Below are 22,042 nucleotides of genomic sequence, written 5' to 3' on the forward strand. Positions count from 1 at the left end.
TCCTTCAACATCCTGACCCAACCCGCCAGTTTGTGGTGGAGGTGGACGCTTCGGACACCAGCATAGGGGCCATTCTCTCCCAGTGCAACGCCTCTACACGAAAGCTTTATCCTTGCTCCTGTTTCTCCCAACACCTCTCCCCCGCAGAGAGAAACTACAACTTAGGAAATAAAGAGCTTGTGGCCATAGTCTTGGCGCTACAGGAGTGTTCAAACTGGCTAGAGGCGACCCTGGAGCCTTTTCTCATTTTGACAGATCATAAGAATCTCGTCTACCTGCATTCTGTCAAAAGACTCAATTCCCATCTTGGCCACTAGTCACTATGCCTAAGTTGTTATTGTTACACCCTCTCCTTCCCCCTGACTCGAGAAATAGAAAACCTGATGCCCTTTCTCGCCATTGCTCAGCTAACGCACCTCCTGCTGAAACCAGAATCCATTATGTCATCTCCACAGAGCCGCCATCTGGGAGATCAAAGCCACAGTCCGTGAGGCTCATATAGTCACCCTGACCCTCGTACCGGTCCACCACATTGCCCAATCATGCTGGAGTAGGTCCAGTTGCAGTGGGGTCATGCTTACTGCTTCACCTGCTATCCCGGAGCTCAATAGATGCCACAGTTCCTTCGCCAGCACTTCTGGTGGCCTTGTCGAGCTAAAGATGTGGGTGAGTTTGTGGCTGCCTGTGTGGTGTATGCCAAGAAGTGTTTTTGAAGTGTCAAGTGCAACAGCTTCAGAGATGTTGTGGTGGAGACATATCTCTTTGGGCACAGCAGTCTCTGATTTCACATTGTTTGGCCGGCCTTAGTTCCATTCTATTTTCATGTGACCAGACATTTTCCAGGAGCAGCCTTAAACCAACTGGATTAGCATGCCTATCTTCATCCCTGAGGTGGTCCAGCTGTTCTGGTCAAAAAGAGGCCTTGGACAGTTATCATCTCAAAGTCCACTGCCCTTAAACTAAAATCTGCCCTTTCTTCATCAATGCTGATGACTGTAATTCTGCCATGGTCAATGCATGTTTCAGTAATTGAGCGAGAAACAAAAGTAAAAAAAAAAAAAAAGCTACATTTTGAGGAGATACTGGCCGCTAAATAATGTATGATCTAATCTAAACCTTCTCCCACTGACATCAGACCTGATCAACATCAGCACTAAAAAAAAACAACATGACCATAGAATGATATGTTTGGAACTTACCTCTCTCCTAAATGGGTCAATTAAGGCCACCACTGCTGGGTATTTGCTGATTAGGGTTTGGTACATATCCACTAATTCATCTGGAGACTTCAAAGCTCCTGATGCAACCTCATACTTTCCTTTAGACTGAAGAGAAGATGAAATTAAGTTAAATTCACTACTTATTGTTTCAGTTAGCTGGGCCTGTACTGTATTTGCATGTGAACTGACCTGGTTGGCTGTATGCATATATAATTAATTTACAAGAGCACTCCTACACAAAGACTACCAAAGCCTTGACTCACATGAAGCTGCAACTATAACTTACATAGTCCATTAGCTCAGGGGCAGCACAATTTACTGCAAGATGGATCTCTTCTCCCAGCGACAGTCCCAAGTTAGTGCAGGCTTCAATGATCAGATCCAGAGGCTGCTCAGGTCGCTCATAGCTCATAGCTGGTGCTCCACTGTCACACAAAATGGCCTGGGTGGCCTGAGATCAAACACACACCATCTATATATTGTGCATTTACATATCCAGCTCCAGTGCTATAACTTACAATAATCTTCACACGCCTGGTGTGTGGACACATTACAATGATACCTCAAATGTGATTAACAAAATGCGTTACAGAGACATAATGAACAAATTATATTGTCCAAAATGACATCCGTACAGTGACTTCACTGTGGAATTAATAATTTACACCTTTAGAATCTTTTTTTCTGCATTATGTTATACAAAAGGTTTTTTCTGTCAGCACATAACTGATAACATATATGTGGATACCAGTATACAGAAAACAGGAGTTTTCCACTCACTCTCATCACTGTTTACATTTTAAATGTCAGGATGAGGGTCAGTGAACAGTGCAGGACATCACTGTGTACAGTACAAATGCTGTGTGTGAAAGAGGAGGTAAATAGGAGAAGTACTGAATGCTTTAACAAGCATTTCAACGTACAGCCAAGCGTATTTACCAGAGTTAATTTAAAGATGACGCTATCAAAATTGAATAGAAATCACCTTTTTGTATGTATCTTTTAGGAAAACTCTCAAACAGAAATAGTCTCGAATCCTGCCTCCACCTTTTACATTCTGTGCTCTCATAAAGCCTGTGTGAACTCAGTCCTATTCTTAAAGTGAATAAATCGCAGTGTCCCTCACCCCAGTTTTTGTTGAAGTGTTTATTATTTTCATCATCTCCTTTTGTAACTCAAGGGTCATTGTGATGATCTGTTGAAGAAGTTCACAGTTCAGTATGTTTAATAAACACTATAGTGAAAATTGAATACAGAAGAACTGAGGTGCCATACCAAGAATATACCACATCATTACAACAAAAATGAAGCAAAGAAAGTTGCACAATAGACACTAACTTCATACAGTGAATAGGTCTATACCAACAGCCAGCTCTGAGAAGAAGAAGACCAAACCCAGACAGGCTATTCAACAACTACACAGATAGTGACTGAAGAGTGGTGAGTACTTGTTTAACTCGTTGTCCCACTTTAGGGATTAGGATGACTTCTTCCAGTAAATTCAGTTTTCCAGGAGAATTCTTCCCACAGCTCAGCAAAGTTACCAAGGGGACGGGAATGTGAAACTGAGCCAGAGCCTGAATAAAATCGATTAAGACATCATTACATGTTTCTCCCAGTGTAGGTTTTCTATGAATATACAGTACATTTGTGCTTATGTGGTTTACCTTTGTGTTCTTAAGAGCTGCTATATATTTATAGAGAGGGATACCCTGTACTTGTGCCCCAGTTTTGGCCACGGCCAGAGACACTGAGCCAATGGCCAAGCTACCAGGTAGAACTGGTTCTGTTGGCTCTGCTGAAGGAAGTGGCTTCTCTGCGGTGTTGCTCTTTTTGCCTGAGATGTAAACAACAATTAAAAAAAGAAAAGAGAAAGAGTGTTACTAACTACAACACAGACATTATGTGACTAAATTTGGATTCACATTTTGGGCTTTCATTTGATATCCTGTACAGAGCAACTAAAAATGAGCATCAGAAAAGAGGACAAGATACGATTTATACCCATTTTACACTGAGCAAAAAACCCAGTTACACCCACTAACATCTGGCTTTTGTCTTGAAAGGGAATGTACACAATCGGCTGCAGCAAACACAAGGTAAGGGCTTCAATCAGCAGTGATTTAATCACAACACATTTTGTTGTAAAATTTGCATTGTTGATCACATGCAGGGACAGAGGGTTTAGAGAGAGACATCACATAGGAATGGATTTGTAAACTGTGCGCCTGATCAATGAGAAGAGGGCAAAAACTGTGTGCACAGATTGTGAATCCATTTCCACGGTTTACAAATCCGTTCTCAAGGATTTCCACATCCATTTTTTTTCTACCATGTGATCCTAAAGGGGCTCTATGCTCTTTGCATATGAGGACATTTTTTCTAAAAGCAACACATCAAAAGGGAACTAAAGACACTGGTTGAAAAGGCCATACTTTTCTTTCACTGTGCATAATCAATGGAAAGCTGCCAAATAATAAAAAGTGGAGTAAAAAGTTGTCCAATAACATTGTTTCAGAGATGAAGGCTTCTTGCACTTGTCACAATCATGTATAATGTAAATAATATCAAATAACAAATACCACGAAGGGATCAAACCCAAAAAGATTCAAATAGAGTCCATTGTTCCATGCCATAAAATGCCAGTTTTAAAATACAACCATCCTGTAGAATCTGGTGACATTCTGCTTCTTTCTGATTTCTCTGAAACAAGTTTGTTTTTACATTTCAGTCTCTAGAGACTAACTCCATTACAGCATCAGTACCATCTGTTTTTAAATAATTCAAATTAGAAAGAGTGCAGATTTTACAGCAATAATTCAATGATGAAAACATTTAACAGTACTGTTGCATGACTATTCACTATCCTACCTTTATCACCACTCCTCTGGTCTTTAGACTGCACATGTGTTGGGGAAAGAAGCACAACCTCAGGATCATTGGGTAAATTACTCTCCTCCTCCTTGTTTCTGATGTCTTTCTCCTTCAGATAGCAGGCCATGAAGAAATTGCTGCAAAATCATGATGCAGAACATTTTAGGTAATGAAAACCATAGATACAGAATGATTTGGGTGTGAATGGTTGCCATATTAGGAAGGTCAAGTTCCACCAGTAAACAGAATAAATGTGCAGTGAAAGATGCAGATTTTGGTTCAAAGTGGACTGCAACATGTAATTGTACTTAATTATTTTCATGTAATGCTTCTTCATACTTGCTCTCCAAGACATTCCAGAGAGAAATATAGTATTTTCTACTTCACTATATTTACTTGACACCTTAAGTTACTTACACAATAGATAATATGATCAGTTTTGAAAATACAACACATTGTTAAAGACTAAACCACTGGTTTCAAACATTTATGGCTTCTCACTTCTCAGGAAGATGATCATCTGACATAACAAAACTGACAACACTGAGTATCTGCCATGACCAGTATCAATCCGATTCAGTCTTTTCCCTTCCTTTTCTTTTTTTTTTCTTTTTTTTTTTTTTACTTTATATTTTCATTTTTGGAACACAGAAAACACGAGGTCACATGATAAAATCATAAGATATACACAGAATGTTGGTAATACAAAAGTACATTTTTCTTTTACATTCATTTCTGGTTCACAATTACCTTAATCATAATTTAAGTTGTCAGGCTCCTTAACCAAGTATGGAAGCAGTTTAGCCAAGTACTCTTCTCCCCTTTTCCTCTGCACTCTCATGTTAAAAGTCATACATTCCATATTGTACATGTTGTTTACTATTGGTCCATAGTTTAAGAGTGGGAGATTCTTTAAGAAGCCAGTGTCTTGTTACTGCCTTCTTACTAGACACCTGTGGTTTGCCATCAAGGTCCCACAGTGCCTCCAGCATTGGTGCTGTAGTCCAGTACATTTGTATGTTATTTTCAGGGTTAGAAAGAATGCCATGTAAGTCTTCCAGCAAAAGTCAATCCAACTTCGTGAATTTGAAGTGTTCATCTGGGTGTGGGTAATGAGAGACCATTTGTCCAGGGACATATGTGTATCAAGTTCTTTTTTTCAGATGAGAGGAAGGCTATCCCTACCGCAAACAAAATCTGGGATTAATTATTTGCTTACAGTATTGTGCCAAAGTACACAATATCCAACCACATATCTGTTACATACTATTATTGCTAAGGCTGTAGTCAAAGCACTGTCCAAGATCATCAAGTATCAGGTCACTGATTTCTCATCAAATTTAGTCGCTCAAGTTTTGAAGCAAGTGTCCTCATATCATGCTCAGAGCCAAGGGGCATTTGAACAGTTTCACCAAACCCTTAAGTCTCTGTTTTTGGAGTATTGTGTTGAGCTAGATCAGGATTCGGAAGGCTGAATGTTAGCAGCCAAAGGTTATGCAAGAAAATGCCTGGTTTAGCCCTAATGAACTTGCTTACTCTGTTATATGGCCCAGTGGCACAATCTGTGCTGCAAGTGCTGAGATTCCAAGATGGCAGTGCCCTGCTTGGCCATGGCTACAATGGCTTGTGATCACACCAGAGATTTAATGACTAATAACCCAGCTAGTTTACGTAATTAACTGTGAATCTGCAGCATAGTTATTTCAAAACAACATACAACCATCGGGCAATTTTAGATTAAGGTGAACCCAGAAGACTCCTAGATGCGACCACTCTGAACCTTCTACACAGCCTCAAACTGCTATGCTGGAGACATATAGCAGCCTAAAAATCAATGGAGCCTTGAACCAGCGGTGACAGGAAGCAGAAGCGGGGATGTCAAGTCGAGCTAACAGCTAAGCTAAAGGCTAATCCATGGCGAAAGCTACTTCCTTCTAACCTGCTTTCCAATGTCTGCTCCTTGGAGAACAAACTACACTACTTGAAGCTGGTTTTAACATAACAATGGGAGGTGACAGACTGCTGCACCATAATTCTCACAGAAACATCATTAACACTAGAAGGGCTGGAATTACAACACTACTAGAACGGCCGTAAACAGTCATTTTGACTGCTAGATTTTAAACTCTACAATCTCTCATGTAAATACCAAATTGAGTGATGAATGCATTCATTGTGTCATGTACATTTTAACAAGTTTAATTATACATTTATCAATATTCATATCATCGCACATCACATTTTATTTTAACACTTAATATATAATAAAATGAAAAATAATAATCAAAAAAGCTGTAAACGAGCTGATCTAAAACAAAAAACAAAAAAAGAGCTATTGCGATCACTGGTAACAGTCTACTAAGATTGCTCCCGCTCTCCTCACACAGTTACTACACTGTGGTATGTCATGTCAAGTGTCCAACGTTTGGTTCTGTTTGCAGCTCTTTCGGACCAGCACTGCCTCTGTGTCTGCTGCTGTTGCGGTGGTTGCTTCCGCTGCTGCCCACCTTGTGCCGTCTGCCGCTGCTCCTTTCCCCTCCATGTATTCTGCCCTCAGCTCCTCTTGTCAGTTTCTGCAGGAATTTCCTCCAGGCTCTCCTGCAGCTGGTGCACTCCTTGAATAAGGCCTTGTCCACACGTACCAAAACAATCTTTTTTCCTCCATCTTCCTTGGCATCATTTCAAGAATATTTGCATCCACACAGATCCACTGAAAACGACTCAAAACACTGTAGTTCACATTCTAGGCCTCTAGGTGGCACTTGAAATTCACCAAAAACAGAGAAGAGGAGACGGAGCATGTGCATGAAGCTTGCACGCTGTTTACAAACAGACAGCAGAAGGAGAATCCGAAAACAAGAAGAAGACGATGAAAATGGCGAGTGCAAGGAAACCAGAATTGTTTGTGTGGATCGATAATGAGGTCGAACTGCCGCTGTGACTCACACTCTACTACAAGGCGAGTAAGTTGAGGTTTTGCGGTCCACATGAAAATGGGTTTTTGGTTTTTGGATTTTTCCACTCTGAGACCTGTTTTCAAAAAAGTGAGTTTTCAATCACTGCATTTTCAGGATCAGCGTGGACGGTCAGCCAAAATGATACAACACAGCGTTTTCGTGTGGCCTCTAAGATGTGGGCATTGATCGCAGCCAGGTCGAGGATGTTACTGGCCATCTTCATGTACCACCTTTGACAGACTCACCCTCACCATCTGGTACACGGTGCTCAGGATGCAGACATTCTTCTTCGGCTTTCCCTGGTACACAGTCAGAGTCTTGCAGTTTCACTGGGGGGCGAACTCCCATTTTTGTTTGCCCATGGTGCCAACCAGGCTATATAATACAACTATATAAAAATCAACTTACAAGTCAATTCACAAAGAATCACAGCTGGAGACTGCTAACAAAGATAGAGACAAGAGAGACAATGAAAGTAGCAAACCAGGTGAAAAATGAAACGATGAAACCCTGCAAAATGATGTATGGTCAATATAACCGCTTATGACCAAAATAAGTAAAACATATCATATTTTCTGTTGCTTTTGTATAATTTATATAAAAACTGTTCTAAATTAAAATACAGACACTTTTAGGAAAAGTCAGGTGACAGCAGTGCTGCATATTTTCAAGTTATTGCACATATAAATTTGAAAATGGTCAAAATGATCATCTTGGCCATTCTAGTGTTAAAACCATCTATTCAAGATGGCGTGGTTAGCATAGAGGGGCTAACAACATTCCAGTCAGACAGGAGCAGCTCTCTCATCAGTAAATCCTGGGGCAGCGGTGTTTGCATATACACCACCAACAATTGGTGCAACATCGGGGAGCTGGTCTCAAGTTACTGCTCTCCTGATGTAGAACTACTGACTGTCAAATGCAGGCCTTTTTATCTACCCCAGAATTAACTGGTTAGGGTAAGGTTAGGTTAGGGTTAACCCAGTGCAAACACCAGAGAAGCCCTGACTTCTAGATTCCACCAGATACGTGTCCGCTGCGTCACGTCTCTGCCACTCCAGTGGAGACTAACTTCCACCAGATCAGCTGCACTGCGTATCTGCTCCGTCCTAGCTCCAGCAGTACGAAGCCCTCCAGCACAAATATGCAGGACTTTCTATTTCTATTACGATGCAGCAGTTCAGCTGAATTTAGCTCTGAGCAGACAGGAAGTCAAGCGCCGAAACAACAATATGACATCTGGTTACTTTTCAAAATAACACACGGAGACAAACACAAGCTCTTCAGCAACATCAAAAAGGCATTCAGGGCTGCTTCCCGCCCCTGCCTTGGCTCCTCAGACCATCTCTCTGTAGCCCCATGCACACTTGCATGTGGGGATCATGCACCAATCCTCCACATCCTCCTCTGTGTGAAACTTTCAGATGCGGCGAGGGGTGAAATTTTTTAATTACTAATTACTAATTCACCAAGTGTTTGTGATGGAAAAAAAAATCACTGGAACGGTCTTCCCTCAGGACCAAGACTTCAGTTAACTTAACCCGGAAAACAGCCTCCATTCCCACGAGTGAGTCAGACAGCTTCCAGTTAACTGATGGTGATTATATAATTATGTAATTTAGCGCAAGAAATGTAACTTCATCACTTTCCTGGATGTTTGGTGGTGTGTGGTGATTGATAAATCACTTCACATTATAACAGCATCCATATGATTATAAACTGTCAGCAGGTTTAGATTGACAGGGGGACACCGGGGAAACACCTTGAAAACACACCAATGTCATCATCATAACGTGTACCTTCACGCCTCTTTAGGAGCTGCAACGCCGGCTCTCTGTGTGAATTACACAGCGGTTTGTCTTTAAGGCAGAGAAGCTTCACTCTGTGTGAATCACCATCAGCGGAGAATTGGCAAACCACCGCTTCAAAGATAATGTGGCATTGCTGTGTAAAAAGGGCTTGTGATGCTAGTTCCTGAATACAAGCCCCTGCTGTAAACCCACAGTGAAGCAGCTGAGGGTTTGACCTGCAGGAGCAATGGAAGCATTACAGGACTGCTTTGAGTGCAGGACATGTTCAAGGCACGTGTGTGGAGGAGTATGTTGAGTTTGAGTCTGCATACATTCAGAAGTGCATTGAGGATATTAGTGTGATCAAAAACATCATGGTACGTGCAATGCTGAAAGCTCGAAATGTCATTTCGAAAACGCCGCCCTTGCGTCCTCATTTGGACAGCAAATCGGTATATTTTGCATATCGATGCCATCACCTCAACCCTGAGGAGAGTGAACATACCAACTAGGGACGTAACGGTATGAAAATTTCACACCGCGTTATTGTTATCGGGTGCAGCAAGCGCTGGAGGCGGCGCAGGGAGAAGAGGCAGAAACAAGGATGCCACACAGACTTCCGCTACTATCTATCTTCCTCACAAACGCAAGATCTCTTGTGAACAAGATAGATGAGCTGCAGTCACAGATCGCCTACAACCACTACATCCATGACTGTTGTCTTTTGATTGTTAGCGAATCTTGGCTGTGTCCGTATATCCCCAGTGCTACCGTGGAGCTTGCAGGACACACCTTTCACCACTGTGACCGGACCGAAGCCTCCGGTAAGAGCATGGGGGGGTGCTCAGACAGCAGAGTGATAGACACCCACTGCTCACCGGACTTTGAGGCCATGTCTGTTCAGAGGGCTCATCTGGATGATGTGCACGTCATTGCTGGGCACTTTAAGGCATGCCTCAAGACGGTTCTCCCTAAATTTCACTAGCACGTCAAGTGTGCAACCAGGGGAGAAAACACACTTGATCATGATTATTCTAACATCAAGCATGCCTAGAGAGCAACCCCCCTCCCCCAACTTGGACAATCAGACCACCTCTCTCTGCTCCTCTTCCCTGCCTACACCCCCCTCAGAAGGCAAACAAAACCAGCCACCCAGACCATCAAAGCCTGGCCTGAAAATGCGCTCAACCAGCTGCAGGACTGCTGTGCCTGCACAGCCTGGAGCATTTTTGAAGATCAGGACCTGGACACACACACCAAGTCTGTCCTCTTCTACATCAGGTGCTGTGTAGATAACGTCACCGAGGATAGACGCATCCGGGTCTCTCCAAACAGAAAGCCCTGGATGACAAAGGAAATCCAGACCTTGATCAGAGCTCGTAACTCGGCCATCAGGACGGGGGACAGAGCTCTCTACAGCACTGCAAGATCTGACCTGAGGAGGGGCATCAAACAGGCCAAGGTTTCCTACAAGAACAAAATAGAAGGATACCTGACGGACAATAACCCGCATCCGATGTGGAGGGGCATCCAGGCCCTAACCAACTACAAAGGCAATCCCCCTCCCACATCCTCCAACAGCAGCAGCACACTGACAGAGGAGCTAAACAGCTTCTTTGCCTGGTTTGAGACCACCACCACAAACCTGCAGTCACTGCCTCCCCCTGGTTCCAGCACCCCACCTCTCTCTCTCCAGCAGCACGAGGTGAGAAAAAACTCCTGACGGTATCCCAGGGGCGGTGATTAAAGACTGTGCAGACCAAATGGCAGGGATCCTCACCAAAATCTTCAACCTCTCCCTGACACATGCCACCGTTCCCACATGTCTGAAGGCCTCTATCATCGTCCCCATCCCCCAAAAACCTGCCATAGACAGCCTGAATGATTACAGACCTATCGCTCTGACGTCTGTAGTCTGTAATCATGAAGTGCTTGGAGCGATCAGTTTCCCAGCACATCAGAGACTGTCTCCCTCTCTCCCTTGACCCCTACCAGTTTGCCTACAGGGCAAACCGTTCTACAGAGGACACCATCGCCCTCACACTCCATACAGCGCTGAGCCACCTGGAGAACAAGAAGAGCTATGTGAGGATGCTCTTCGTGGACTACAGCTCAGCATTCAACACCATTATTCTAGACATTCTCATCACCAAACTACTGGAAATACAGATCCCCCTCCCCACCTGCAATTGGATTAGAAACTTCCTGTCAAGTCGCCCACAGTCCGTGAGACTCCACAGGCCCCCACCACTCCACTGCACTCATACTCAACACTGGTTCCCTTCAAGGCTGCATTCTGAGCCCTCTACTGTACGCCCAACCGCATTATTGAATATGCGGATGACACCACAGTGGTTGGACTCATTCGAGGCGAGGACGAGACAGCGAACAGGGCCGAGGTGGAGGAACTGTCGCTATGGTGCTCAGACAACAACCTGACCCTGTATGTCCAAAAGACAAAATAACTCATCATGGACTTCACAAAGAACAGACATGACCACACCCCTCTCCTCATAAATGGAGAACAGGTGGAGACTGTCACCACCTTCAGGTTTCTGGGCACCCACATCTCCGCAGACCACTCCTGGACGTACAACATCAGGGCCCTGATTAAGAAGGCTCAGCAGCGACTACAATTCCTGCGTGTCCTCAGGAAAAACAAACTGGACAAAAAGCTGCTGCTGGCCTTCTATCACTCCTTTGTGGAGACCGTACTGACATACTGTCTGGGTGTGTGGTACGCAGGCTCAACAGCCAAGGACAGGAAGGCGGTGCAGAGGGTCATAAGCACTGCCCAAAAGATCATCGGCTGCCCTCTGACCAGCCTGGAACACATTGCCACATCCTGCTGCCTCAGGAGAACCAAGGCCATCACAGGAGACCCCTCACACCCTGCCTACCCCCCTGTTTGATCTGGTAGATGAGGTGAGGTGAGATGAGGTGAGGCATCCAGTGGACAGGTGCAAAACCAACAACCTGGCCCTGAACGTCGACAAAACCGAGGAGATCATCGTCGACTCCAGGAGGAGCCAGCCCAATCACACACCACTCCTCATCAACAACACAGCAGTGTAGAGAGTCAGCAGCACCAAGATCCTGTTCCATCACAAGCTCCACCACCTTTTACAGAGGAACTACAGAGAGCATACTGACCAGCTGTATCTCTGTCTGGTCAGGAGCCTGCAGTGCCTCTGACTGGAAGTCCCTGCAGAGTGTGGTGAGGACAGTGGAGAAAATCATCGAGATGTCATTTCCTCCCATCCGGGACATTGCAAAAACATGCTGCCTGACCAGGGCTCATAACATCAGAAGAGACAGCTTCCACTCCCACCATGAACTGTTCTCACTGCTTGACTCTGGGAAGAGGCTCTGAACCATAATGGCACCGGTGCTGACGTAAATGGTAGTAACCAGACCAAAAAGCAGAGGTGACATCAGTTTTTCACCTGCATAGATGGAAGTGAACCTTCATAATGCCAAGGGCAAAGGAGGTAACACCTTAAATTTGACAAAACATCTGATGACACATGGCATTTTTATAAAAGCAGAGAAATGTGCCGTCTTTCATAGGCTGCTGTGAGACCCCACACCAAGCAAATCTGCTGCCACCAGTGGAGTTACCATCCCTGTAGAAGAGAGTTCCAGCCCTGCCAGTGTCAAGGACGTCACAGATGATGATCACAGCAGCCTTTCTTCTTCGGGTGAGTAACTTAATGTTGTTAATGTGTAATTTATGTAGCGTAAGTAAATGCATGCAAATTAATGCACTATGTAGGATGAACTAGCAAACAACGTTGTAATGGCAAGCTAACGTTGCTAGCATTGTGTATCAATTTGTTGTGTTGCGTTTGAAAGTCTTGCTGGATGTCAGCTATCTCTGCTTAATACAGAAGTTAGAGTGTGTTATCGCAAAATGTTTAACTTCAGATCTTTCATTTAACATTATGTTTCTATGCATGAAAGCGTAATGTGGGGAAAGGCGCTCCACTAAGCGCTCCACTAAGCGCCTTTCCCCGTGGACGGGCTGTGGGTGGACAGAGGTGCTGCATGGCTGTGTCGGCTCGGAGGAGCACAGGCTTGATAGGTGAGCTGCAGGTGAGCGAAGGTGCCACGTAGGCTATGATAGTTCAGCGGAGAGTTGCAGACAAAGGTGCGGAGGACCTGAGCACCTAAGCGGAGTCTGTCACGGGATGGGAGGGCACTACACACAGGAGAAGAACGAAGTCAGTAACAGCCCTAGCGAATGTATAACACACCGGGGTATTAACTCTAGAAAAGAAATCTATCGATTTAGCCACATACCATATGTGGATCATGGCCTGGCCTGACCAGAGAACATCTGGTCTGGCTTGAATTTCTCACTCAGTATTGGATGAAACCACTACTTTTAAACAAGAAGAAAAAAATATATATATATACACACACACACACACACATATATATGCTATGCTATTACGTTCATGTGATTGTTGTTGTTACAATCAAGGACATGAATGAATTTATTGAGGAAAGGAAAATGTGCCAGGATCGCCCTGTTTATTCAAAGAAAGAGCTTTATTAGCATGAACACAAACACAAAATGTATGTACAAAGCGAAGGAGATCTGCCCACACACAAAATGGGAAGCTCATGAGAAGCCCAAAATCCTACAGCACCATGAAGTGTCTGTTTGCCTGTAATCTCAAATGCAGCTCCCATGTGTTGGAGTTTTCCCCGGTGAATGAGAAGGTCGCCTCCCTGCGCCCATGGGTCGGAGATAGGTCTCTAACTTTTGTTTCAGCTTACAGGCCAAACCACAGTATAGAGTACCCGGCCTTCTTGGAGGCCCTGGGAGGGGTACTGGAAAGTACTCCAACCGGGTTCTACTGGGGGACTTCAATGCTCACGTGGGCAGCGTCAGTGTTATCTGGAGGGGTGTGATTGGGAGGAACTGCCTCCCCGATCTGAACCCAAGTGGTGTTCTATTGCTGGACTTCAGTGCTAGTCACAGTTTGTCCATAATGAACACCATGTTCAAGCGTAAGGGTGTCTATCAGTGCACATGGCACCAGGACGCCGTACATCGGAGGTCAGTGATCGACTTTGTGGTCATGTCATCTGACATCTGACCTTATGTCTTGGACACTTGGGTGAGTTGGACCCACTGGCAAAGAAGGAAGCTAGAAAGACCCTCTATTGGGGAGATCTTCAAATCCCACCTCAGGGAGAGCTTTGACCAGATCCCAAGGGAGGCTGGGGATATTGAGTCCGAATGGACCATGTTCTCCACTTCCATTGTTGACGCGGTCGTTCAAAGCTGTGGCTGTAAGGTCTCTGGTGCCTGTCGTGGCAGCAAGCCACTGTTGGAGCCGTTGACCTTGACTGGGGCCATCGTCATGCGGTGGAAGGAATACTTAAAGGATCTCCTCAATCCCAATGACACACCTTCCATATAGGAAGCAGAGGCTGGGGACTCAAAGGCTGATCCATTCATCACTCAAGCCGAAGTCAATGAGGTAGTTCAGAAGCTCCCAAGTGGCAAGGCACTGGGGGTGGATGAGATCCGCCCTGACTGGCTCAAGTCTCTGGATGTTGTGGGGCTGTCTTGGCTGACACGTCTCTGCAGCATCGCGTGGCAGTCAGAGATAGTGCCTCTGGACTGACAGACCAGGGTGGTGGTCCCTCTATTCAAAAAGGGGAACCAGAGGGTGTGTTTCAACTTTTGGAGGATCCCACTCCTCTGATGAAAATCCCACTTTTCATGCAGTGCAAGCCAGAAAAACATGTATGTTCAGAATTTTTCAATCAGAAGAACCATGTACCACTCTATTCTAAAACTGATCTCCTCTTTTTTGTTTTCCAGCCAAGAAAGGTCCAGAGGAAGTCAGCTTTGGAATAGCTGTTTGAGGATGAAGAGTGTTTACTTAGAGACTTAGAAACTACATTTTATATATATATATATATATATATATATATATATATATATATATATATATATATATATATATATATATATATATATAAAATCCCCTTCTCACCCTCGTGGGGTGGTAGCTGTGTCATCCTCAAGCCGGGTCCTCTACCAGAGGCCTGGGAGTTTGAGGGTTCTGTGCAGTATCTTGGCCACTCTGGGTGGGTCCCATCCCTCAGCAGCTGGTTCATCTGTGCTGCTAGGCGTTCATGGAGTGCAGTTAGCTTCTTCAGCCAGTATGTATGGGCCCTGGTGCTGTCCAGCTCTTCGTCTTTGACACTCTTTCTTGGATGTCTGCCATTGAGATGGTTACTGGTTCTTGTTCTGGGATGTTGCTGTGGTCAGCCCTTAGGTCCACTAACCACTGGGCATCGGTATTGTGTGATGCCTCTCTTTCCCGTATGTCTTAACAGTGTTTTTCCACCTTAGCTCTTGGTGGGTCTGACCGGTTGTTGTTTCCCTGCCACTGAGAGTACACCTTGGCTGGTTCAGTGGAGAACAGCTTGTTTATTCTCCTGGCCTCTCCCTCCTTGGTGTATCTCTTCAACTGGGTGGCCAGAGCTGATAGTCGTTGTTTGGCAGTTTCGAGTGCTTCTGGTATGGAGAGTGAGTTGTACTTCCTGCGTGCCCCTTTATTCACCATGTTCCCTTTCTGCAGTTCAGCTAGCTGGCTAACTTCTCTCTGTGCTGCCTTTATCTTGGCCTCTAACCGTCTCTTTCATGGTGGGTACTGCTTGTTATGGCCCGAGCCCACCTTGTCCCCAAGCATCTCCATTTTACATATATATATATATATATATATGCTCATTGGCAATATATAATCAGCAGGCCCAAGGAACTTCTCCTCACTGCAGCGACAGAAGTTCGTGCCAGTATTCCAGATCAGTTAGCACCAGCACCTGCAATGCAAAGCTTGCCAGCTAACTCTACAATCAAGACAAGCAAGTTAGCACCAAGATGCTATCCTTGCAAAGGAGCGGAACGAGCTGTGTCCTCTGCCGACTTTCATCATTCCCCAATCCCAACCTTTTCCTGCAACCACCAGCACCAGCAGCCTTTTCTTCGAAATCTAGTCACGTTGAACTGGGCCTAGTTAATATAGCATAGCACAGCTAAGCACAGGACTTATTGCTGAAGCAGGTCCACCAGCAAGGTCTCATTAATGATGCCGAGACAAGCGTCAGTGATATTAGTGAGGTATCTACACAGAGCCCACAGCACATTAACAGCCTGTTCATCCTGCTGTCATCCAGAGGAAGATAGAGCAGCATTCCCTGTTGTACCACAGATGAGTTGTCATACTGAGCCTGATCCTACAGGCTTATTCCTATGGCCTTGTTTTATTGTATTGTTCCATAATTTCTGAATGTTCAGCACTTTGGCCCGTTGGATTGTATTTTGGGGGGGAATATTGTTATTTTGTCATTAATAATTTATGGTTTTTACATTCCTTTTGCCTTACCTAAATATACATTGTTTTTATTTTCCATTCAACATTCCTCGAGCCTGGAGCATATCACCCTTTGACTGCAGGGATCCTGCACTAATCCTCCACAAACTCCTCTGTGTGAAAGTTTCAGATGCAGTGAGGGGTGAAATTTGCAGTGCAGCACTGACGAACTGAACCTGTGTGAATGGATAAGCCAGTGCCACAGAGCATGGGCATGTTGATCTGATCTGATGGTGTTCACAGTGTGATAACTAAAGAGATCCTTCACTCAACAAAATAAAGAGAAATGTCCCACACAGCTATGTTACAGGACCAAACAACAGTAACGTAGTAACTGTACCTGTCTTTCGCAATTTATATGAAGAAAAGAATACCGCAGTTAAACGTGGAGAAGTGTCTGTTGTCCTGCCCATCCTAATGGCTCTTCATCACATTTCTGCCCAAAAATAGCAGCTGTCACTGGCAAAAAACTTTAACTCACCAAGTGTTTATGTTGAAAAAAATCACTGCGACAGTCAGCCCTCCCAACCAAGACTGCAGTGAACTCTCCCTCAAAAAACAGCCTCCCTCTCTGTGAGTGACCGAGTCAGACAGCGTCCTGTTTACTGATGTTTACTGAACCATTACAGCTGTTGTGGTAATTTTGGTTGTAGTTATTAAGTTAGTTATTATTCAAAGTTAGAAACTGACAGTTCAGTACCTTTTTCTGAGACTGATTGGGTGAATTTGCTATCTTTTTCCCTCTTCAAGGGTGGTGCCCTGAGGTGATCAAATGTAAATTGGATCTTATTATTTATCATAATCAATAATTATGCCTGATAATCATTAATTATTATGAATAGCCAAATTTAAACCAAAACTCCCTATTACTATTGCATGAGCACTACATAACTGTGCCTTGTGTGATGCAGTGCATTATGAATTGTCTTGACAATGAATGATCGGACTATGTACATCACAAAACAAACCATCAAGCCAGCCAATAGTAGTATGTATTCATACTGATTTCCCGTGTGATAACCACAAACTTTATAGGCACAGTAACCACTTCATAGGTTGGTAGATATCATCAGCCCCAGGATGGGATTGCAGCATTTTTAAATCCCAAAAGTGCATGATTTGGTGTACCATTCCATCCCTGCTGTAAATAGTACTGAAAGAGAGCGGAGGAGATTAATTGATAGACAGACAGACAGACAGACAGATTTCACTTAGTTGAGTTTCTCAGCCTGCTGCTTCTTGTGGCTTAAAAACTTCTGGCCCTAATTCAGCTTATCTTCCATAGTAGCAATGGTAGGGATGTGAAGTGACCTTCAATTAGACAGAGAGAGAGACGGACAGAGAGACAGAGAGGGAGCTGCAAACCAGAGACAGCTGGTTGCACCTCCCTGCTGATTTTCAGCCATTATTATGAATGTTCTGATTACCAAATGCCAATCAATTATGCTCTGTTTGTAAAGACTGTTCAGTTTTAACAGCTAGAACCTTTTTCCTGATGCACAAATTAATCACTGGATAAAACAACAAGCTCCCCTCATGTGGCTCAAAGGGGTGTTGCAGGTGAAAATCCTAAAAAAGCGACTCAACCACACTTTTTTACTATCTATCTAATGTAAAACAGCTAATGCACCATTGTAAGATGTGATATTATCAAGACATATCTTCTCTTCTTGTAGTTCCAAAGTTGGATCCATAGTAGGACAGACTGCAATATAAATATAGGACTGTGTACCCCAGCCCCCTAAACCACAATAATGAGAGAACGTCAGTGATACCTCCTCATGATATGAAAACTGGGACAATAGGCAAGCAAGTGTAAAGCATTGACCTTTGCATGACTCCATCTTAGGAGGTCAACAGATGACAAACTACATATGACCCGTGGGATCCTGATGCAAAAAATGGCACTCGCTATGTATTCTTTTCTCTGTTCACCTTGAAGCTTGTACTTAACACGGATAAGTTGTAGATGAATACGCTCAACTCTTAAGTTCAAGATGCCACCAATCACCAATAATTTCAATTTTAAAGATTGTAAAAGGACTGCCTAAACTGTAGTTCATTCACACCTGAGGTTAAGAAAGGCTATGAAGTAGTTAGCAAAGAGTTTTATTAAATAAATTGTCTATCACTTGGGACTTGATAAACTTGTAGACCATTTTCCTCCTCTCCTTAGAAAACTGTGTGTTACAAACTACAATCATGTTTTCTTCCTCTGAAACTGTAAAAAAAAACATATCCGTATCAGGGACTACATGTCTGGCTCTCTAGTCTGCACTGCATGGGTCTACACTAGAGGTAAGATCGGGCCTAAAAAATCCAGCCCGACCCGACCCAGGCCCGCGGGTATTAAAGCCCGACCCAGCCCGAGCCCGACCAATTAACTTGATTTGCAGGCCCGAGCCCGAAGCAAACCCGAAATTTCATATTTTATTTGTGAGGACTCGGGAGGAGGAGGGGTGATTTATGATAACAAATTAAAGCCTGTCTTTTGTAACGAAATCTAAGTTAAACAAGACTGTATAAACATTTACATCTTTTATATTTCTGTGTCTGTAGAGGTTACATTAACCGACAATTTTCCATCATTGACGGATTTTTTTAAGTACAGCACAGCTGTTTAAATGCCTGCTCAGCGTCGAGGTGCCAGTCTTTTTGCTCTCGAATGAAAGCAAAGCGCCACATTGACTACATTCAGCGAAGCCAACGCAAGTTTCTGTAGCATTTTCAACAATCAATTGGAAGCTTTTCCACACCTCACTCTTACCGGTGTGTGTTTGCCTTTTCAGGTCCCCTGTCTTTAGTTTTTCCTTGACTTCTTGCTGCTCCATATTGGGGATACCAGGTCAAAATAGATGCAGACTTGCGGAGGGGAAGATTATTAAGAGGGCGGCGTTCACGTGCGCGGAGCATGCTCTGGCTCTGTGGCTCCTGTTTAGTAGTTAAATAGCAATTACCTTACAGCGCCTTCTCTGTTCTATCCAAATTATTTATTTTATAACAAGTATTCCTTAGTTTAGTATCTACACATCGTTTTAGTATACATTTTTATAAACATATATTTATTTTTTAAAAAAAGTCAGCGAGAGAGAAGCCCGGCCCTACCCGACCCAACCCGAACGTAATGATTGACATTTTAGGCCCGACCCAGCCCGAAATTCGGGTCGGGTCGGGCTCGGACTCGGGCTTGGGCTTAAGATCTTACCTCTAGTCTACACAGGTGCAGCAGTTGGACATCATGAGCGTGACAATAACATGCTGCACTTCTTTTTCTCCATGTTTTTGGCGGACTGCACACCAAAATTAAAGGTACATAAACACTGCTTCTGTAGTTGAGTGTGTAGATGATGCGCTTGTTAAGTTAGCGAAAGCAATTTGGCTCCTAATTATCATCTGCATTTACCAGCTACAATTTCAGAGATGCCAGTATATAGCTGATAATATACATTTCCCAATAATTCTGATTATCGGGCCAATATTTATCGTGCATCCCTAAAACAAAATCTCAATTTGATCCATGGGATATCTTGATACAGATGGGTAAACAAAGTTCTTACAGCTTTTTCATGCTAACACCCTTCCAGATATGAAACACATCATAGTTACCTGAAAAACATTTGAACACTACCTGAGTATACGGTCGACTTCCGATTGGTCACAGGGGTTTTGGATCTTCAGCATGCTGCTCAGAGGTCCATTGATCCACTGGACAGCAGTCGTCACATGTTGAGCTGTCTCCTGAATTGTAGCTTTCCAGTCCAGTGAAGTCTCCTTAGGCCCTAAATGGCTGGATATGGCAGCTGAAGACATGCTCTGAACACCAAGAGAAGAAAAAGAAAATCTTCATAATCTTTACAGCCCACAGTTGTCAACATCCTCCTAAGCACTACACAAATACTGTGTGCACACTTTTACCAATAGATACATGTTTGTGCTGGAGCAGTTTGAATTAGCATTTATTCAAAGCCAGACCCAGGGCTCAGACTCTGAATAGCTTAATCACTGCTGCCTCGCTATGGACACACTCACCTGAACTGCAGCTGTGTGGTTGGCGGGTGGAGGGACACTAGGTAATATCTGCTACCTTCATGTAAGCTCTCCTCATCCACCATATCCATCTATCTCCACCCTCTTCTGTTCACCGACCACTTGCACTGCCTTTTCCAGTCATTACACATTACTGTTACTGCTGAGAACTGACATTGTGCACAGCACAGCTGTGTAACTTAAGAAAATACTCTTCTCTCTTTGGGTAATTTTCCCAGCAGGACAATAAATCATGGAGGATGAAATAATAATTTCTGTCTAAGCATCAGTTGAAAACTTTTAAAATAACAATGCCTATGTCACAGTTTTTCTTGAAACTATACAACGCAGTATGACAAGAAATTTGGGGAGCTGAGCAGACATGCAAGAAAGTACTTAGATTGCATGCTGACTACATGATTAATGTGTGTTTTTGAGCAGTTGGCCATGACTGATGACATGATCTAAGATTATCATTTATCTATGGGACTAAGGAACTGGCCTCTTCCTCCTGACAATGACCACTTGGTTTTAGTACTAAATACAACTATTGAGTTGAAGCGTTGATGCTTGCCTATTGGCTTAGCTTTAGGCGTCTGCCCTGAGCAACCTGACAGTGACCTTGGTTCATGCTGTCATGTCTCATCTTCCTGGCTTTTGTGATAATGTGAAATCTGAAATGGCAAGGGTCATGGTCTGATTGGTTCCATCTTTGCTCCCCTTTTGCCTCCAGCTGCCTCTTTACATCAAATCCCAGTATTGCATGATTGAAGAGGATGGCAAGGCAATAATGAATAACATCTCCTTTGTTTAACCTTTATTTGTTCAATCTTTACACTTAATCTTTACACTGAGCTCAATATCTAGATTCTGCCACATAAGCTTTTGTCAGCCACAGTCCAAGCAGTTCAGAAAGACTCAGATCTCTAACTGTGAGATTGATCCCGCAGTTATAATAAGCAAAATGGACCTCATGAATTTTACCTGTTCCTTGTTGCAGACGATACAGAATACCTCGGTCTCAATGGATAGTTGTCCTCCTGCATCATAAACCTCCCTTCCCTGAAGTCTGCTGATCCTTGGTGGTGCAGAGAGGTTTGCAAAGTAATTTGCCTGAAGTGACAGTTAATGGTTAATACAATGAGTACATTTTCTCCTGACCTTTTCAGCATTTAAAGTTATGTGATTCTTTTAGCCTTTGAGCTAGAGTGACATCATGAAATGAAATTTCAGAACTCATGCCCTTGATTAAAAAGCACATTGCAATAGTAATTTGCAGAGTGATTTACATTCACATGGAGATGTTTTAAAACTGCTAAACATATAAACTGTAGTGGCCACTTGCTGGGTAATTTAAAACAAATTTTAAAGCAAACTGAATGATAAAAATCAAAGAGCCACTGCAAAACAAAACAAAACAAAATACTAACTCAACAAAATTAAACATGCTAAAGAAGGAAATAAATAGACTAAACAAATAACTACCAAAAGAAAATGCTATCAAACTCGATTCTAAATAAAGCAAACATTCAGAATAATCATGCAAAAAATACTACTTGTTACTAGCAAAAATATTAACCAAAACTAGCAACAAACAAATAGTTCCAACATTTGCAAGTATGTTTAACTCCTCATTTATACACACTGTAGGCAAAATATCAAACTATGTCTAAAACCTTCTTGTTAAGCAATTTTAATCCACTTATAATGCAATGCAGTTAAATTACAATATTTATCAGACATTTTGAACTTTGGTACATGACCAAAGCACCCCA

The 22,042-nt window shown here is 43.4% G+C and overlaps 1 protein-coding gene across 8 annotated transcripts in view; it reads right to left on the reverse strand.

The window, feature by feature from the left end:
• eno4 (enolase 4) overlaps positions 1 to 22,042 on the reverse strand; it is a 68,449-nt gene that overhangs the window by 23,621 nt on the left and 22,786 nt on the right. For 7 of the 8 annotated variants that reach the window (XR_005079176.1, XR_005079175.1, XM_037122785.1 and 4 more), the window contains 8 exons: positions 21,252 to 21,380; positions 19,870 to 20,054; positions 4,092 to 4,231; positions 2,888 to 3,057; positions 2,669 to 2,797; positions 2,347 to 2,415; positions 1,507 to 1,671; positions 1,200 to 1,325 (listed from right to left, as the gene is read on the reverse strand). Coding sequence is in view for 5 of the 8 variants with exons in the window: in XM_037122785.1 (XP_036978680.1) it covers positions 1,200 to 1,325; positions 1,507 to 1,671; positions 2,347 to 2,415; positions 2,669 to 2,797; positions 2,888 to 3,057; positions 4,092 to 4,231; positions 19,870 to 20,054; positions 21,252 to 21,380 (1,113 nt within the window). In the remaining 3 variants the exon portion in view is untranslated. Of the gene's footprint in view, positions 1 to 589; positions 901 to 1,199; positions 1,326 to 1,506; positions 1,672 to 2,346; positions 2,416 to 2,668; positions 2,798 to 2,887; positions 3,058 to 4,091; positions 4,232 to 19,869; positions 20,055 to 21,251; positions 21,381 to 22,042 lie in introns of all 8 variants that reach the window. The other variant, XR_005079177.1, reaches the window with a different exon arrangement.

The sequence above is a fragment of the Acanthopagrus latus genome, chromosome 15 (assembly GCF_904848185.1).
Source record: "Acanthopagrus latus isolate v.2019 chromosome 15, fAcaLat1.1, whole genome shotgun sequence".
In the NCBI taxonomy this organism is placed as follows: Eukaryota; Metazoa; Chordata; class Actinopteri; order Spariformes; family Sparidae; genus Acanthopagrus; species Acanthopagrus latus.